The sequence below is a fragment of the Mangifera indica genome, chromosome 3 (assembly GCF_011075055.1).
Source record: "Mangifera indica cultivar Alphonso chromosome 3, CATAS_Mindica_2.1, whole genome shotgun sequence".
In the NCBI taxonomy this organism is placed as follows: Eukaryota; Viridiplantae; Streptophyta; class Magnoliopsida; order Sapindales; family Anacardiaceae; genus Mangifera; species Mangifera indica.
Genome location: NC_058139.1, coordinates 21,645,073 through 21,662,212, shown reverse-complemented (window position 1 = coordinate 21,662,212; position 17,140 = coordinate 21,645,073). Strand labels below are relative to the sequence as shown.

At 32.5% G+C, this 17,140-nt stretch overlaps 3 protein-coding genes across 6 annotated transcripts; all 3 read left to right on the top strand.

Annotated features, from left to right (window-relative positions):
* The first annotated feature begins 1,764 nt into the window (after positions 1–1,764).
* On the top strand, positions 1,765–6,309 carry LOC123211290. 2 transcript variants are annotated; one of them, XM_044629914.1, is made up of 5 exons: positions 1,765–1,925; positions 2,010–2,094; positions 2,793–3,100; positions 4,793–5,218; positions 5,806–6,309. In XM_044629914.1, exons 2-5 carry the CDS (start codon positions 2,036–2,038, stop codon positions 6,075–6,077), a joined length of 1,065 nt encoding a protein of 354 aa, XP_044485849.1. In that variant the 5' UTR covers positions 1,765–1,925; positions 2,010–2,035; the 3' UTR covers positions 6,078–6,309. The 2 variants fall into 2 exon arrangements, with proteins under 2 accessions (XP_044485849.1, XP_044485848.1); XM_044629913.1 differs by having other exon boundaries at positions 4,787–5,218.
* Positions 6,310–7,049: 740 nt separating this feature from the next.
* LOC123211289 lies at positions 7,050–10,260 on the top strand. The gene is made up of 4 exons (XM_044629912.1): positions 7,050–7,193; positions 7,294–7,369; positions 8,060–8,367; positions 9,676–10,260. Exons 2-4 carry the CDS (start codon positions 7,311–7,313, stop codon positions 9,948–9,950), a joined length of 642 nt encoding a protein of 213 aa, XP_044485847.1. The 5' UTR covers positions 7,050–7,193; positions 7,294–7,310; the 3' UTR covers positions 9,951–10,260.
* A 1,002-nt stretch (positions 10,261–11,262) lies between these two features.
* On the top strand, positions 11,263–16,533 carry LOC123211346. Of its 3 annotated transcripts, none has more exons than XM_044630011.1 (5): positions 11,263–11,408; positions 11,502–11,573; positions 12,971–13,287; positions 15,026–15,412; positions 15,999–16,533. In XM_044630011.1, exons 2-5 carry the CDS (start codon positions 11,515–11,517, stop codon positions 16,220–16,222), a joined length of 987 nt encoding a protein of 328 aa, XP_044485946.1. In that variant the 5' UTR covers positions 11,263–11,408; positions 11,502–11,514; the 3' UTR covers positions 16,223–16,533. The 3 variants fall into 3 exon arrangements, with proteins under 3 accessions (XP_044485946.1, XP_044485947.1, XP_044485948.1); XM_044630012.1 differs by having other exon boundaries at positions 11,307–11,411; XM_044630013.1 differs by having other exon boundaries at positions 11,328–11,400.
* Positions 16,534–17,140: the final 607 nt, after the last annotated feature.

Genomic DNA, 17,140 nt, shown 5'->3' with positions numbered 1-17,140 from the left:
AAAAGAAAAGACATTCTGCTTAAAACTTATCCTACAAGTTGCAGGTAGGATTGATGCTTGTTCGCTAATTGTTAATCACCATTGGAAGTTATATTCATGAGTTAAGGGGACAAACTTTGATGACATAACAGAAATAAACAAATAAATTATCATTTCAAGGATGATTTCCTTGACAATAGGAAACACTCGGATAATGCAATCCTAATGGTTTCTGTTTTTTGCATGTTGACTTCTAAAAGAAAAGATATTCTACTCAAAGTTTACCTTACCTTAGAGGTTACAGGCTGAATTGATGTTTGTTTGCTGATCGTTAATCACTGTTAGAAGTTATATGTGTGAGTTAACTCCAGGAACTTTGACAGTATAACATAAATAAACAAAACAAATTATCATTTAATTGATCATCTTTATTAGCCTAGAAGCCAGCAATTTCAACATTTTGAATATCTAGGAGTTTGATCATCAGGGTGCCTAGCTTTTCCAGGACCCTGACTGTGCTAAAGACAAGCAAAAAACCAATGAAACTCAGATAATTACAGAAAACTTGAAAGCCAAAATAAGTGCTGATCAGGAAGGGAAATGCAGATTTGCATTTGGTTTCTTATTTGTTCCCGGTTCATAGTAATAATTGAATATTATATATATCCAGTTTTGAGTCCCAACTGAATACCACATAATGTGTTATAATGTATCATCACGTAATTAAATTATTATATTATAATATATCATCTGAATATTTAATTAAGTACTAAAAAAATAGATCTTCAAGAATCCATGCCTTTCATCTCAAGTTAATCATGATTTTCTTATTTGGCTTTCACGGTAACAAAATTTTTAATTTCCTTTATATATGTATATCAATATAAAATTTTACAAATAATCTAATATTCCATCAGTTTTATTAATCCCTATTGTTAAAACCATCCTTTTGTATTTCCCTATTGTCATTTGGCTGAATGTAATCCCCAGCAAACTTTATGAAGATAATGATATGTAAAATTTGAAAAGTTAATTTTTTGTATTTATCAATAGTTACAGGACAATTTTTTATTAATTTACATAATATATAATTAATATCATTTATATTACTAATAATATTAATAAATTACATTTTAATCTTAATTATTTTATAATTTTCATTTTCCTTCAATTTTTCTCTATTTTTTCTTTCTTTTTTTTTTTTTTTACAGTCAAAAAACACTCATGGGAGAGTTGACAAATCTAAAAGTAACAAATTCCAAATCTAATCTGTGAGCTATAAGTTGAAAGAGAGATAGGGTGACGATGAAATTAAAGGGGGAGAAGTTGTTAGAGTTGGTGAAGAAATCAACAAAAGAGGAGAAGGCAATGAGATGATGACGATAAGAGATGGAGCAATCATCAATGTGTCTGCTTGGGGCTCATGCAAGCAACAAGGCAAAATCTATAGATTTAGGCAAGAAACGATAGATCAATATCAAGTTGGTAGTGAGTAATGAGACAACGTTAGAAAAGTTGTGTATAAGGTTAAAAACGTAATAACAATAAGAGGGTCCAATTTTGAAATTCTGAAAAGTTGAATGGTTTGTAGACAACAATAAGGGTGGTAACACACGAGAGAGACAATCGCATCTGAGGGGATAACAATTTATGAACTTCTAGAGGGCAAACAGCAATATAGATTCGACTAAAATAGAGGGTATTGTTGTCTTTTCAACAGCTTTATAAAAAATTTAATATATTTTATTAACAGTTGGGTAAGGGAATGGACATTTTTACCTTAAAAAGATTGAAATTAATGTCATGAAAGTTCCGAGTGGTAAAGTTACTCAGCCTTGTCATTCGACAATTACTCGGGGACTTAGCTTGGCAGTTCTTCGTTTTGATCTCTGGAAAGAACAGGGCATTTCAATCGGTTGACACAAGCTTGCGATCACACAATTGGAGTTATTATTTTACCTTCTTTGGATCTTGCTTCTTTCCCTCAACTTGGTATTGATTTTTCTAACTCTTACTTTTTTGTTTTGCAGGATTTGAGGTTTAATTTCCTCTATCAATGGCAGAACCTTCTGACTTTACCCCTAACACTGATAAACCCGAAGAGTTCAGTAGTGGGTAAGCTTTATTTGTTCTCTATTTTCCTATTGTTTCAATAATTTTATATCTATTTCTTTATTATATCATTTTGGGAATTGGAACATTAAATGGATCAAGCAAATGTGTGTGACAGAAACAAGCATGATGTTATGAAGGGAAATTTTCTTTTAAAAAACTATCGTGTTTTTATCTGACGATGAAGATCTATGTTTTCTTACCTGGGTAAAACCCTAAATTTTAAACCCAGAACTTTATTAAATCCAAGGGAAATAGGTTTTAAGAAAGTGGTCATTCGATTCTTGTGGAAGCATGCACAAAAAGAACAAAATTGGAAATCAGCTGGGGGAAGATTCAATTTATGGTCGAAGATGAGTTTATCAGCTGGACAATGTAGGAAAATGCAGTCCAGAATGAACAAGTTGATTCCAATATTATGAATTTTTTCTATTTATTCCAATAAAGTTTGCTTTGACTCTACTATGTGAGGAGAGAGGGGATTTCTACTCTTTCTATCACCGTATATTAACTTGATCACCATATGGAATCTGCCAATGTGCTATTTTTTTCTTTTTTTAATTTTTTAAATCGGTTTTTAGTTTCTTTTGTTGCCAGTCTTATTTCTATGTCACTTGCCATTATGTAGTAGCGCCAGTTACTTGTAGGAAGGAAGCTATATTTTTGGACAACAGTATTTCTGATGGAAATAATGTTTGCAGGGTAGAGGAGAATGACCCGGTTCCAGCATTGCAAAGTGGCGAAGGTTTGCCTTATGCACCTATAGATTGGCCAAATCCCGGTGATACTTGGGGTTGGAGGGTCGGAAGGAGGTTCAACTCTTTAGGGTACTATATTGATAGATATTTGTATCTTCCAAGTAGTCTTCAGAAGCCCACCATTACAAAACAGTTTGCAAGCAAGTTAGCAGTTGAACGTTATATTCAGTCTGAATTCCCAGATGCAGACCTTGACGCATTTTGGGCCTCTTTCAGTTGGAAGGTCCCTGCACTAAAGGATTCAGCTGGAGGTCAGCTCAAGTTTTGGTCTTGTCCCATTATATTTATATATTTCTCTGTCATCTTATTAGAAAATCAGATTTTCATTTTTCAATTTGCAAGATTTTCTATGTGACATGTGTGTTCTGGTATGTTTTGTGTATGTGTAGTTTAGTGTGCTAATGATTTAGGGTTTTTATTATAGATGTTGCAAAATTTGATGAGCGTTTGGACTCACACTATTTGGCAAAAAAGTAATTTTACTTTAGGGGTTAAATTAGTTTGTGTTCAGTGGAATAACTGTGATTTTGACAGTTCCTGCTCCAAAAGTAATACTTAGTGGAGAAATTCCCAAGGAGCTCTACTGTTGTTGTTGATAGCTTGAAATGCAATTCTTGAAAGCAGCCACCTTGCTTGACTCCAGCTTCCCTCTTTTAAGATCTCTGTAGTTGAAAATCACATTACAGATTTCAATATTTGTGTTTATTTAGATCTGTAGTAATTATGTTGGAACCGATAAAATTTAAAGCATGGTAAAATTCTATGACCTTAGTACCTTCTCAACTTAACTCGGGAAGAAAACAATGATGTCAATACCTTTCTTCAGATGTCATAAGTTGTTTATATCAACATTGTTCATATGACCTTAGTTTGGTGAACTTTCCATCTTGCAGTTTACAGTTTGATCATCCCACTGGTCTGTTTACTCCAGTTTTGGTTGCAAATATAATTTTGAATTCTGTTTCTAGCATGTTATATCAGTTTTTCAAGAGCTGACAATTTGTGGTGTTCACTGTTCTTTCATTTATGTATTCTGTCTCTGTTAACTTAATAATATGTCAAAATTGTGATGATGACTGTAAGATCCCAGTTGCTTTACTTAATTTATTTGATTTAGTGTATTAAACTCTTTTTTGGGTTGGATAATAAGTCATCAGAGGTTCAAAAGTGGTGCAAAACCATCAAGTCTCTGTCAATGTGCTTCTTTGCTTAACCTGTATCCTATTCCTTCCTAAATTTATGGGGAGATGCTGAATAAAGTTTGCCATTGCCCTCTCAGTATCTATTCAAGGGTAGAAATCATTTTCTAATTCTCTGTGGCATGTTTAATGAATGAGTTTGTAATAGCTCCCTTCCAAACCAACCAGTTTTCTTTACAAACTTTTAACAATAATTTTTAAGTAGCCAATAGTCTGTAGCTTTTACTGTGAATTTAATGGTAATTTAAAAATTAGGGAAGATGGAAGCTGTCAAAGTTCTAAAGTAGAGTAAGACACATCTATGGAGCCGATAAAGCCATGTGCAGATTATTTAAAGATATATTGTTAATTTGACATCTAAAGAACTATAATTTGTTATAAAAAATTGACATCTCATGACTGAAATGATTTTATGAGATATATCGCTATACTTTGTTTATTTCCATTGCTATTTTATTCATACTTTCATATGCTAGGACAAGGGCTGACTTCAACATCTCTTCTGCATTTTAGAGAGAATATTAGTTTATTGTAAAGAATTTTTTCTCTTTTTGTCCCCTTATTCTAGTTTTATATGCTTTCAAAGTTCTGAACTATTTACATAAAATGACAAAAAGAGAATTATCTAATATGGTTTAACAAGTCACTAGCATTTGTATTTGGTATTGAGTTTATTAGATATCCATCTCTGCCTTGCTAATTCGACTGGAATGTATTAATCCCAAATAATTGTTGTAGTGGCAGCTACCCCGCTGAGTGCGGTGTATGCAACCCCGCTGAGTGCTGTGTATGCTGCTTCATCAAGTGCAGAGAAGGTTGAAGAAGGCAAAGAAGAAAACCCTGTTGCTACAAATAGAAAAAGGAAACATACAGCAGTTAAATCATTAGCCAATGGACGAACTCGACGATCTGTTCGACAGGCTACTAAAGGTTCAAGTAGAGTAAATGGAAATAAAAGGGTAACATCAAATGCACGAAGGAAAAATAAGAAGGGTACGGCTGACTTTGAGGATAATCAACCAGACAATGGTTTATCTGCTGGAAGCGATTCACCATCTGCACGAATCCAAGAGGACTTCAAGAACTATCTTGATTCTTTGATTGAAAATCTTGCCCAACCTGCAACCGGTAATTCTCCTGCGCAAGAAAATGAGTTGGCTCAAAATCAAAGTAAGCTTCTTTATCTTTTTTTTTTTTTTTTTTAAATCAGTTTTACTTATATCGTTTTTCTCTAAAACCTAAAACCTTAATACACTAATTAAACTTTGGAGGAATCATACCTAAGAAAAAAGCCTAATAATAATTAATTAAACAAATTACATCAATTATTTAGGTTGCATTTCATCAAAGTGTACTACATTTATTGTTGATGCTACCCCAAACTTAGTTCTAAGGTATTTTTTAGAAATCATTTAGTGCATAGTTTGTGAATCTGTTATCAATTGAGTTTTTGATGTAGGAATGGTTTCACATAAGCTCCTAAGTTTATTTTGGTTTGTTATTTGGGAATCTTTCAAGGTTTCAAGTTTTCTGATATGCAGGATTATAATATAACTTACCATCCCATTTCTGTTATAGTCTTTCTATTATATTTAACCTGGGTTTCAAGTAGAACTCATCTCTGCCCTTGTGCATGACAGTTGAATATGAATTTTTCAGTTATTTTGTTTATGAATTGTTATTCCTTAAATTCATGTTTGGTAAATCTTACACTCTTATAACAAGGGAATGTAAGCATGCTGACAATTTCTTTGCAGTCCCCCACAATGATGCCAATGCTACTTTCCTCCATGAAGATAAGGAAAAAATTATCCAGCAGCTTCAGGCAGATATAAATACCGTCTTATCGGCCATCCAAGGAATTGATAATCAGATTGGCCAACTTCAATCCCGACAAGCAGAGGTAATGAAAACAATAGAGACTAAGAAGGGTTTAATAGCTAAGTTATCCGTTGATAGGCAGAAGGTGGGCAATGGTAAAATGACGAATCAATATGAGTTAAACTCCGAAAAGCCTGATGAAAGCTGAAGAAGGAGAGTGCAGGGAAGCAAGAGATGGATATCCTTGCTAAACTAGGTGTAGATCCAGCTAACGTTTATGCAACTTAGACGGATTTTTCGTACGTGATGTTATAGCTTAATCGCAGCTGGGACTTTTGATTCCATTACTATGTATGTATGCTGGTGTCAAATTATGATGTACTTGAACTCTTCACTTACATATTTATGGACCAACCAGCCAAACAATACTGTTGTCGTAAGAGTTATATGCTTGTGTTACAATGCATGAACATCTAGTACGAAGGAAAAATACTGACTATTCTCTATTTGAACTATGTCAAATCCATAAATTTCACTTTTATAGTGGAATGTCAGAACAGATTTGAATATAGAAATAAAACGGTATCTTATATTTTTTTCTTATTTTTATTGTTTTCTTACTCTTTGAGTAAAGTTTTATATATAAATAATGTATATAATTTTGTGAATAAATAATAATAAATTATATTATGATTAGATAATTTATGGGAGATAAAATAAAATTGTGCACGGACATTTATTGCACTCTTCCTGTTTTTTGCAATCTCATCTCTCTCCTTTTCTGCAGCAACCTGTTCTCTCAGACATTTGTGCACGATTATATTATTTATGTCCCTGAGAAATTTAAGTTACAATTTTATATATGATTCATTCAATTCAAATTTAATTTTTATTTTGTTTTATGTGAAAATAAAATAATTATATGATTTCGATTCGATAAAAAGTTATTACTTTCAAATAATAGAAATAAGATATAGAAGGAATATATTTTGATAGGTTGTTGCCTCTGAGGAGTGACTTCCTATCCAAAGTTGATTTAATGGCTCAATTTTAAATATTTAATTAGGTGGTAATGTCAAAAATTTCCGACCAAATTTTTTTCAATTATTAACTTAATAAATTTACCAATCAAGGAAATTACTATTGACTAAGAGGGGACTCACCTGTAGGGAGGGTTATAGTCGTCATTTTGCGTTTCCTGTGTTTACTTGTATGCCATGTCGCAGATCAAGCTTGGACTCCATCTTTGCTTCATAGTTCTTCATTTTGATCTGTCGAAGGAACTTGGCTTATCACTTTCTTTGCACAAGCTCAAAATCACAAAGTTGGAGTTGTTTTTTTATTTTAAAAATTTTTCTTTGGGTTTTCTTTATTTCCCTCAACTTGATATTGATTTTTACGCGCTCTTGCTTCTTATTCTACAGGATTTGAGGTTTAATTAATGACAGACCCGTCTGACTTTACCCCTAACGTTGATAAACCCGAAGAGTTCAGTAGTGGGTAAGCTTTATTTGTTCTTTTTTTTTTTCCATTGTTTCAACAATTTGGTATATTTTTTCTTTATGATTTCATTTTGGGAACCGGAACAGTAAATGGAACATGCAAATGTTTGTGACGGAAACATGCATGGTGTTATGAAGGAAAATTTCTAATAAAATTGTTGTGTTTTTATCTGACTATGAAGATCTATGTTTTCTTATGTGGGTGAAGCCCTAAATCCAAGGGAAATGGGTTTTAAGAAAATTTTTGTGGAAGCACGTACAAAAGAACAATTTTGGAATTAAACGGGGGAAGAATGCGGAGTAAAGTTTAGTTTTTGGAAAGATTCAATTTATGGTCGAAGACCAGTTTGTCAGTTGGACAATGCAGGGAAAAAAATGGAGTCCAGAATGAACAAGTTGATGCATATATTATGAATTGTTTCTATTTATTCCAATAAAGGTTGCTTAGACTGTCGTATGTGAGGAAAGAGGAGATTTCTACTCTTTCTATCACCATATAATAACTTGATCACTATATTGAATCTGCCAATTTGCTGTTCTTTTTTTTTTTTTTTTTTTGGGTTTTTAGTTTCTTTTGTTGCCAGTCTTATTTCTATGTCACTTTTCATTATGTAGTAGCACCAGTTACTAGTGGGAAGGATGCTATATTTTTGGACAACAATATATCTGAGGGAAATAATTTTTGCAGGGTAGAGGAGAATGACCCGGTTCCAGCATTGCAAAGTGGCGAAGGTTTGCCTTATGCACCTATAAATTGGCCAAAACCTGGTGATATTTGGGGTTGGAGGGTTGGAAGGAGGTTCAACACTGAAGGTTACTATATTGATAGATATTTGTATCTTCCTAGTAGTCTTCACAAGCCCACTGTTTCTAAACAGTTATCTAGCAAGCTAGCAGTTGATCGTTATATTCAGTCTGAATTCCCAGATGCAGACATTGAAGAGTTTTGGGCCTCTTTCAGTTGGAAGGTCCCTGCACTTAAGGATTCAGCTGCAGGTCAGCTCAAATTTTGGTCTTGTTCAATTATATTTAGATATTTTTCTGTCATCTTGTAGGAAAAATTGGGTTTTCTTTTTTCAATTCACAAGCTTTTCTATGTGATAGGGGTGTTCTGGTATATTTTGTGTATGTGTAGTTTAGAGTGCTAATAATTTAGGCTCTTTATTATAAATCATGCAAATCTTGATGAATGTTGGGACTCACACTATCTGGAAAATAGTAATTTTACTTTAGGGTTTAAATTAGTTTGTCTTCAGTGGAATAACTGTGATTTTTCAATTTGTCATTTCAACTCCAAAGCATTATCTTATCTTCAAAATATAACGGATTAGGAATATATCATAAAAGTGTAACCTCTTTCCTTAATCCTATAAATATAAAGATTATTCAAGGGAAAATGGGAGAAAAATAGAAGAGAAGGGAGAGAAAAACAAAAGAGATAAGAGAAGAACAAAGAGATACAAAAATATGATATTCGATACTTAGGATTATCCGAACATCATCTTAAGTCAAGGGATGAGGCACACATAGGAATCCATCTACATTCTTCAGGACTTTTGTCTAAAATTGTCTTCTTCTTAGGACACCTCTATTGTAACGTCTGTTCGTAAGAGACATTAATACCATGATCGTGGATGTAGGCTTCTGAATGTACTGAATTACATTAAAAAATCATTGTATATCCAACTTTCTTTGTCTTTATTTTATCTCATTGTTGTAGATATCAAGATCACTTAATTAGTCCTTAATGCCGCTACCGTACTCGATTTTGTGTAAGACTTTGAATTGCGTAAATTATTTGGTAATTAGAAATCTCATCAACATGAACTATTTACATAAATGGAGAGTTTTGACCAAATTTTAAAGGAGTTGAGAATTATCTAATTTAGTTTAACCGTGGGGGATATTGCAAATATGTTTGCAAAAATCTCATATTTGAGAGAGATACTTTAACAATTCACTTGAGCCACTATAAATAAGCTCAACCCACTTCAACAATTCATTAAGTGTATGGTTTGTGACTCCGTTATCGATTGAGTTTTTGATGGAGGAAGAGTTTCATATAAGCTCTAAACTCTATTTTAGTTTGTAATTTAGCAGCACTATAATATAAATAACCCATTTCTGTTATAGTTTTTCTATTTTGTTTAAGCTGGGCATCAAGTAGAATTCATCTCTGCTTGTGCATGACAATCAAAGATGAATTTGTTTCAGTTATGTCATTTATGAATTCTTAGTCCTGATTCATGTTTGGTACCTCTTACACTTTTAGAACAAGGGAACATGCTGACAATTTCTTTGCAGTCCCCTACAGTAGGTTCAGTACCAGTAAGGCCAATACTCCTCTCAATAAAGAAAAGAAAAAATTTACCAGGCAGCTTCAGGCAGAAATAAATTCCAACTTATCAGTCATCCAAGGAATTGATAATCAGATTGCCCAGCTTCAATCCCGGCGAGCAAAGCTTTCAGAGATACTAGAGACCAAGAAGGGTTTCGTAGCTAAGTTATCTGTCGATGAGCAGGTTGGAAATGGTAAAACGACGAATGAAATTGAGTTAAACTCCGAAAAGCCTGAATGAAAGATGAAGAAAGAGAATGCAGGGAAGCAAAAGATGGAAATTCTTGCTAAAGTAGATCCAGCTAACGTTTTTGCAACTTAGACTGATATTTAGATTATGAAGCTAGAGCTTGACTGCAGCTGGAACTTTGGTGTTAAATTATTTTATGCTGTACTTGAAGTCTTCCCTTTTATGTATATGGACCAACTGGCCTAACAAATACTGTGTATCTTATAGTTATGTGTTGTCTTACAATGCATGAACATCAAATTCACACAGAAAAACACCATTTATGAGTAATGAAAAATAGCAGAAAATATGTTAAAGTTCATGTGATTTTAAATAGAAGTTTTGCGTACATGATAAATAAATGAAACAGGAGGTTTTATGTTATAAATAGTTCAGTAGATAAATTTGTTATGTTATTTCCTTTAAAGGGATCAAATTAAATATTTTATTTTCAAAACAAAACAAGGCAGACAAACCTTCATATTTTGTTTATCCAGTGTCTATAAGAGGAAACAAATATTGAAAGTTTGGTTTTTATTGTAGGAAAATTTAGACATTTAGTTTTTTAATTAGTTAAATCTAAGAGTTCAACACTTTCAATAGGAAAAAAAAAATTGATAGTTCTATACTTTAAGTGGTGCTATACTTAAAATGATTGTTTACCACATCAATTTATTTTTTAAATAAAATTATGTATATTCATTTTACGTATATAAATATATACACATTTATATATATTATCACATAATTAGAAGATTTTGAGTTAAAGATAAAATAAATTCTAATTATGTAATGACATATATAAATATATATATAATTGTATATCCAAATATATACATTATATATTAAAACAAATGCACGAGACTATAATTTAGATATTTGTAGTTTCCTAATCGATAAAATGTTTTTAATAATTATCTTTAAGGTAATTTTTTATTACCATTTTTACTTTAATTATTAAAAAGTTAATAAAATAATTTTGATTTTATTATAATTATATTTTTATTTATTAATATAAAAATATTTTAAATTAATTATATTTAAAAATATAATATATAATAATTTTTAAATATTCTTTTAATTTTGATAATAAAATATTTTTCAAACTAAATACTGACCATTCTTTGAAATAAATGCATCATTCTGAAATTCTAATTTCTAATCTGTAAATTTATTTATAATTGAAAAATAGGCTTTAAAATTTGATATTACTTTTGAAAATTACCTACCAAATTATTTTCACTTGCTAACTTAATACAGTTTACCAGCCGGGAAAATTATTAATTTATTGTTGTACTAACCGGAGACTCACTGTACGGAGGGTTATAACCGTCATTTCGCAGTTCTCCGATTGTCCTCCATTATTTACTAGTGGACTTGTGTCTGGATTCCATCCTCGCATAATAGTTTCATTTTGATCTCTAAGGAACTGGGCATTTCACTCACTTGACACAAGCTCAAAATCACACAGTTGCAGTTTTTTTTTTTTTAATTTTCTTTGGGTATTTTCCTTTCCCTCTACTTGGTATTGATTTTTACTCGCTATTACTTCGTGTCTTGCAGGATTTGAGGAGCAATGACAGACCCTTCTGGCTTTACCCCTAACACTGATAAACGCCAGGAGTTCAGTAGTGGGTATGCTTTATTTGTTCTCTTTTTCTCTATTTTTTCAATATTTTTTTAATTATTTCATTTTGGGAATCAGAACAGTAAATGGAACGTGCAAATGTTTGTGACAGAGACATGCATGATGTTATGAAGGAAATGTTTTCCTTTGTGGGTAAAACCCAAATGCAGGGGAAATAGGTTTTAAGAAAGTGGTAATTTGATTCTCGTGGAAGCATGCACACAAAGAGCAAAATTAGAATTAAGCCGGGCAATAATGTGTTGAGTTAGGCTCTTGAGCTGAGCTCAAGTAAAACACCAATAAGCCTCTAATAGTTTCAAATATTGCATTACATGCTTAAAATTTTATTTCTTAACTTTAAATATAACAGGTGATTAATAAATATATAAGTTGTAGGGTTTAAATATAATTTTTTTAGCCGAACTCAAGTAAGACATGTTTGCGTGAGCTCAAGCCAAGATCTTAACAGCTTGGCAAGCTTGAGCTCGAGCTCTGTATATATGTAATCAAGCTGAGCTTGAGCTAAGAACTACTCAGCTTAGCTTAGCTTGTGTGCACCCCTGATTGGCCAATTCCAATATAGGTTGCTTTGACTTGTGAGGAGAGAGGAGATTTTTACTCTCTCTATCACCATATACTAGCTTGATCTACAAATTCTCCTAATTTTATGGTTCTTGTTGCTATTTCATTGAAAATCGAAAGTAAAATATTATATCAAGCTTTGAGATCACAAGTTCGAACAATTATTTACTGTCAAAAACCACTCTCAAGTTTACTGCTAGCAATCTGCCATCTTCGTTAGGGAGGGGTAGATGGATGATTTATATAATGGATTTTATGCACTGAAGGCTTCTAGGTTATCATAGTTCATAGATAACATAAAGAATGGAGGTTATCAGGATATGTGCTGAAGAATATTTTGTTAGTGAAACTGCGCAATAAGTTTAAACTTTGTTAAAAAAATAGCTTAATATTTGTATTAATTCCATGGAGTTTTGCATTTAGTAAATAATTGTGCAACTGAAAAGATTTAATTATTGCTTAGTTAAGGCTTAAAGAGTATTATAAGGGAGAATATATTTGAGATTTGGCAAATGGATCTCCTCTCAATTCCTTTAATTAATTGGTAGATTATGTGGCCAACCAGCTGAAGTATTTAAATTTATGCAAATTTTGTAATTGCAATTCCGAAATGTGAATTAAGCAATTTGATGAAATTTTTATTTTTGAATATTATATGTGAATCTGCCAATGTGCTTTTCTTGTTATTATTTATGGGTTTTTAGTTTCTCTCGTCATCAATCTTATTTCCATGTCACTTGTCATTATGTAATAGCACCAGTTACTTGTGGGAAGGATGACATATTTCGGACAACAGTATTTCACATGTAAATAATGTTTGTAGGGTACAGGAGAATGATTTTCTTGAGCCGGTTCGACCTTTGCAAAGTGGTGAAGGTTTGCCTTATGCTCCTATAAATTGGCCAAAGCCTGGTGATACTTGGGGTTGGAGGGTCGGAAAAAGATTCAGCACTTCCGGGTACTTTTCTGATAGATTTTTGTATCTTCCAAGTAGACTTCACAAGCCCAACGTTCCGAAACAGTTCGCAAGCAGGCTATCAGTTGAACGTTATATTCAGTCTGAATTCCCAGATGCAGACATTGATGCATTTTGGGCTTCATTCAGTTGGAAGGTCCCTGCTCTGAAGAATTCAGCTGGAGGTCAGCTCAAGTTTTGGTGTTGTTCCATTATCTTTATATTTTTCTCTGTCATCTTGTGAGAAAATCAGTTTTCATTTTTCAATTTGCAAGCTTTTCTATGTGACACGTGTGTGCTCTGGTTGTGTTCATGTATAGTTTAGAATGCTAATAATTTAGGGTCTTTATTATAGATATTGCAAAATTTGATGAATGTTTGGACTCACTCTATCTTTAAAAAAGTTGTTTTACTTTTGGGGTTATATTAGTTTGCGCTCATTGGAATAACTGTGATTTTGACAATTTCTGATCCGAAATTAATACTTAATGGAGAAATTCCCAAGGAGCTCTACTGCTGATGCAGATAGTTTGAAAAGCAATTCTTGAGAGCAGCCACCTTACTTGACTCCAGCTGGCCCTGTTTTAAGATCTATTTAGTTGAAAACCACACTACAGATTTGAACATTTATGTTTATCTAGATTTGCAATAATCATGTTGGAACTGTTCAAATTTAAAGCACAATAAGCTTTAATTCCTTCACAACATCACATGGGAAGAAAACAATTGTGTCAATAATTTTGCTCAGATGCCATAAGACAGTTATATCAACATTGTTAATGTGACCTTAGTTTTGGTGGACTTTCCATCTCTCTGTTTACCGTTTGATTGTATCACTTTCTGTCTGATTACTCTAGTTTTGGTTGCAAGGATAATTTTGAATTCTGTTTCTAGCATGATATATCCATTTTACAAAAATCTGACAATTTACGGAGTTCACTGTTCATCCATTTATATATTATGTCTCTCGTGGTTAACTTAATACTGTGTCAAAATTGTGATGACTGTAAGATGCCAGTTGCTTTCCTTAATTTATTTGATTTAGTGTATTGAGCCCCTTGATGGGTTGGATAGTAAGTCATCAAAGCTTGAAAAGCGGTGCAAAACCATCAACTATCTGTCAATGTGCATCTTTGCTTAACATGTATCCTATTCCTTCCTTAATGCCCGAGGAGATGCTGGACATAGTTTACCATTGCTCTCTGAGTATATCTCCGAGGGTACAGATCATTTTCTAATTCTCTGTGGCATGTTTAATAAATGCATAAGTGATAGCCCCCTTTCAAACTAACCAGCATTCTCTACAAGCTTTTAAGAATGAATCTCCTAGTACTGAATATTTGGAGCTTTTACTGTGAATTTAATGTTAACTTAAAAATTAGGGAAGATGGAAGCTGTCAAAATTCTAGAGTAGAGTAAGACACATCTATGGAGCTGCTAAAGCCATGTGCAGTTTTTTTTAATATACTGTTGATTTGACAACTGAAGAACTATAATTTGTAATTAAAAAAATTTGACCTTGTTGACTGAAATGATTTTATGAGATATATCGCTATAATATATATATATATATATATATATATATATATATATATATTTCCATTTCAACTTCATTTATAGCTTCATAAGCCAGGAAAAGGTCTGACTTCAATATCTCTTTTGCCTTTTTAGAGAGAACATTTCAATGTAATGGATTTTTTTTTCTTTTTGTCCCCTTATTAACATATGTAGTAATATATGCTTTTAAAGTTTTGAACTATTTATATAAAAAGAGAATTTTTGACCAAATTTAAAATCAGTTAAGAATTATCTAATTTAGTTTAACAAGTCAATATCATTTATATTTGTTTCTGAGTTTATTAGATATCCATCTCTGCCTTAATAATTTGACCGGATTGTGTTAACTTCAAATAATTGTTGCAGTGGAAGCTACCCCACTGAGTGCAGTGTATGCTACCCCGCTGAGTGCAGTGTATGCTACCTCAGCGAGTGCAGAGAAGGTTGAAGAAGGCAAAGAGAACCCTGTTACTTCAAATAGAAAAAGGAAACATACAGCTGCTGGAACAATAGCCAATCAGCGAATTCGACGATCTGTTAGACAGGCTACTAACAATTCAAGTAGAGTAAATATAAATGAAGGTGTAACATCAAATGCACCAAGAAAAGATATGAAGAGTACAGCTGACTTTGAGGATGATCAACCAGACAGTGGTTCATTTGCTGGAAGCGATTCACCATCTGAATGTATGCCCGAGGACTTCAATAGCTATCTTGATTCTTTGGTTGAAAATCTTGCCCATCCTGCAACCGGTAAGTCTCTTGGCCTAGAAAATGAATTGGCCCAAAATCAAAGTATGCATCTTCATTTTTTATATGGGTTTTACTTGTATAGTTTTTCTCTAAAACCTAATACCTTAACAGACTTATTAAACTTTGGAGGAATCATATATAAGAAAAAGCCTAATAATAATTAATTAAACATATTACATCAATAATTTAAGTTACATTTCAATTAAGTTTACTAGATTTATTGTTGATGCTACCCCAAACTTAGTTCTAAGGTATTTTTTAAGAATCATCCAGTGTATGGTTTGTGACTTTGTTATCAATTGAGTTTTTGATGTGTAAATAGGTTCATATAAGCTCCAAACTTTATTTTAGTTCTTTAGGAATCTTTCAAGTTTTCTTATTAGCAGGACTATAATATAACTAACCCATTTCTGTTGTAGTATTTCTATTATGTTTAAGCCTAAATTCAACTCTGCTTGTGCATGACAATGGAAGATGAATTTGTGTCAGTTTGTCATTTATGAATTTTTATTTCTCAAATTTATGTTTGGTATATCTTACACTCTTAGAACGAGAGAATGTAAGCATGCTGACTATTTATTTGCAGTCCTCAACAATAAGGCCAGGGCTATTGCCCTCGATAAAGAAAGGGAAAAAATTACTCAGCGCCTTCAGGCAGAAATAAATTCCAACACATCGGTCATCAAAGGAATTGATAATCAGATTGCCCAGCTTCAATCCCGGCGAGCAAAGGTAATGGAGACAATAGAGACTAAGAAGCATTTAATAGCTAAGTTATCTATTGATGAGCGGAAGGTGGGCAATGGCTAAATGATGAATTAAGTTGAGTTAAACCTCTGAAAAGCCTGACTGAAAGCTGAAGAAAGGGAATGCAGGCAGGGAGGCAAGAGATGGAAATCCTTGCTAAACTAGATCCAGCTAACGTTTTTGCAACTTAGATTGAGATATAGATTATGATGATGCTATAGCTTTATTGCAGCTGGAAATTTTGATTTCATTGCTATGCATCCATCTCGGTGTTAAATTATGTTGTACTTGAACTCTTCACTTTTATGTATATATGTACCAAACTGGCCTAACATCATATTTTGAATATAGATTGTTGTTGTGGTGTTTATTGCCTATTGAATTGTGTTATGTTAGTCAAAACCCCTAGACTAATAGTTTGAAGAGTGTTTAAGGTTTATTCACTATGCTTTCTTTTTGGATTTGAATATCGATTAGATTATGATAACAAAGGTTTGCCCATTTGATTGAATAAAAGGTTTTGACTAAATTAGTCCATGTTTGGCAAATACATTTGTATAAATTCTAACTATATACGGTGTTTTAGTCAGATTTGACCAAAATTGATACCCATAATTTTATTGATTTTAAAATTCATTATTTGAGTTTTAGTCTTTATTTCTCCCAACTTATTTCTCTCGTGTTTTGTAGGGATGTCTAATGTTGTGTAAGGATGTCTGGATCTAAAATTCTAATAGAGGAAATCGCAAAAAAGAATGTTTGAATTGAACTTAAGATTGTTTACAATAGCCTTGGACTACCGAATTATATATATAAAAGGTATTTACAATTAAAATCCATGTTAATTCGTTTATCATGGTTCTTATTAGTCCAAGGTACTTAGCTAAAACCATGGGTTTTTCAAGGTAAACCCATAATGTTCGTTATAAAAGTAAACTTATGAAACTAGGCTTTCCTAAGTAAACTTATGACACTAGGGTT

Bases quoted from the DNA above. Each gene is read 5' to 3' on its own strand.
- LOC123211289 (XM_044629912.1), top strand. From the start codon at position 7,311: ATGACAGACCCGTCTGACTTTACCCCTAACGTTGATAAACCCGAAGAG. The intron at 7,370-8,059 runs GTAAGCTTTATT...TAATTTTTGCAG, and splicing joins CCCGAAGAGTTCAGTAGTGG to GGTAGAGGAGAATGACCCGG. The intron at 8,368-9,675 runs GTCAGCTCAAAT...ATTTCTTTGCAG, and splicing joins ACTTAAGGATTCAGCTGCAG to TCCCCTACAGTAGGTTCAGT.
- LOC123211346 (XM_044630011.1), top strand. From the start codon at position 11,515: ATGACAGACCCTTCTGGCTTTACCCCTAACACTGATAAACGCCAGGAG. The intron at 11,574-12,970 runs GTATGCTTTATT...TAATGTTTGTAG, and splicing joins CGCCAGGAGTTCAGTAGTGG to GGTACAGGAGAATGATTTTC. The intron at 13,288-15,025 runs GTCAGCTCAAGT...TAATTGTTGCAG, and splicing joins TCTGAAGAATTCAGCTGGAG to TGGAAGCTACCCCACTGAGT.
- LOC123211290 (XM_044629913.1), top strand. From the start codon at position 2,036: ATGGCAGAACCTTCTGACTTTACCCCTAACACTGATAAACCCGAAGAG. The intron at 2,095-2,792 runs GTAAGCTTTATT...TAATGTTTGCAG, and splicing joins CCCGAAGAGTTCAGTAGTGG to GGTAGAGGAGAATGACCCGG. The intron at 3,101-4,786 runs GTCAGCTCAAGT...TAATTGTTGTAG, and splicing joins ACTAAAGGATTCAGCTGGAG to TGGCAGCTACCCCGCTGAGT.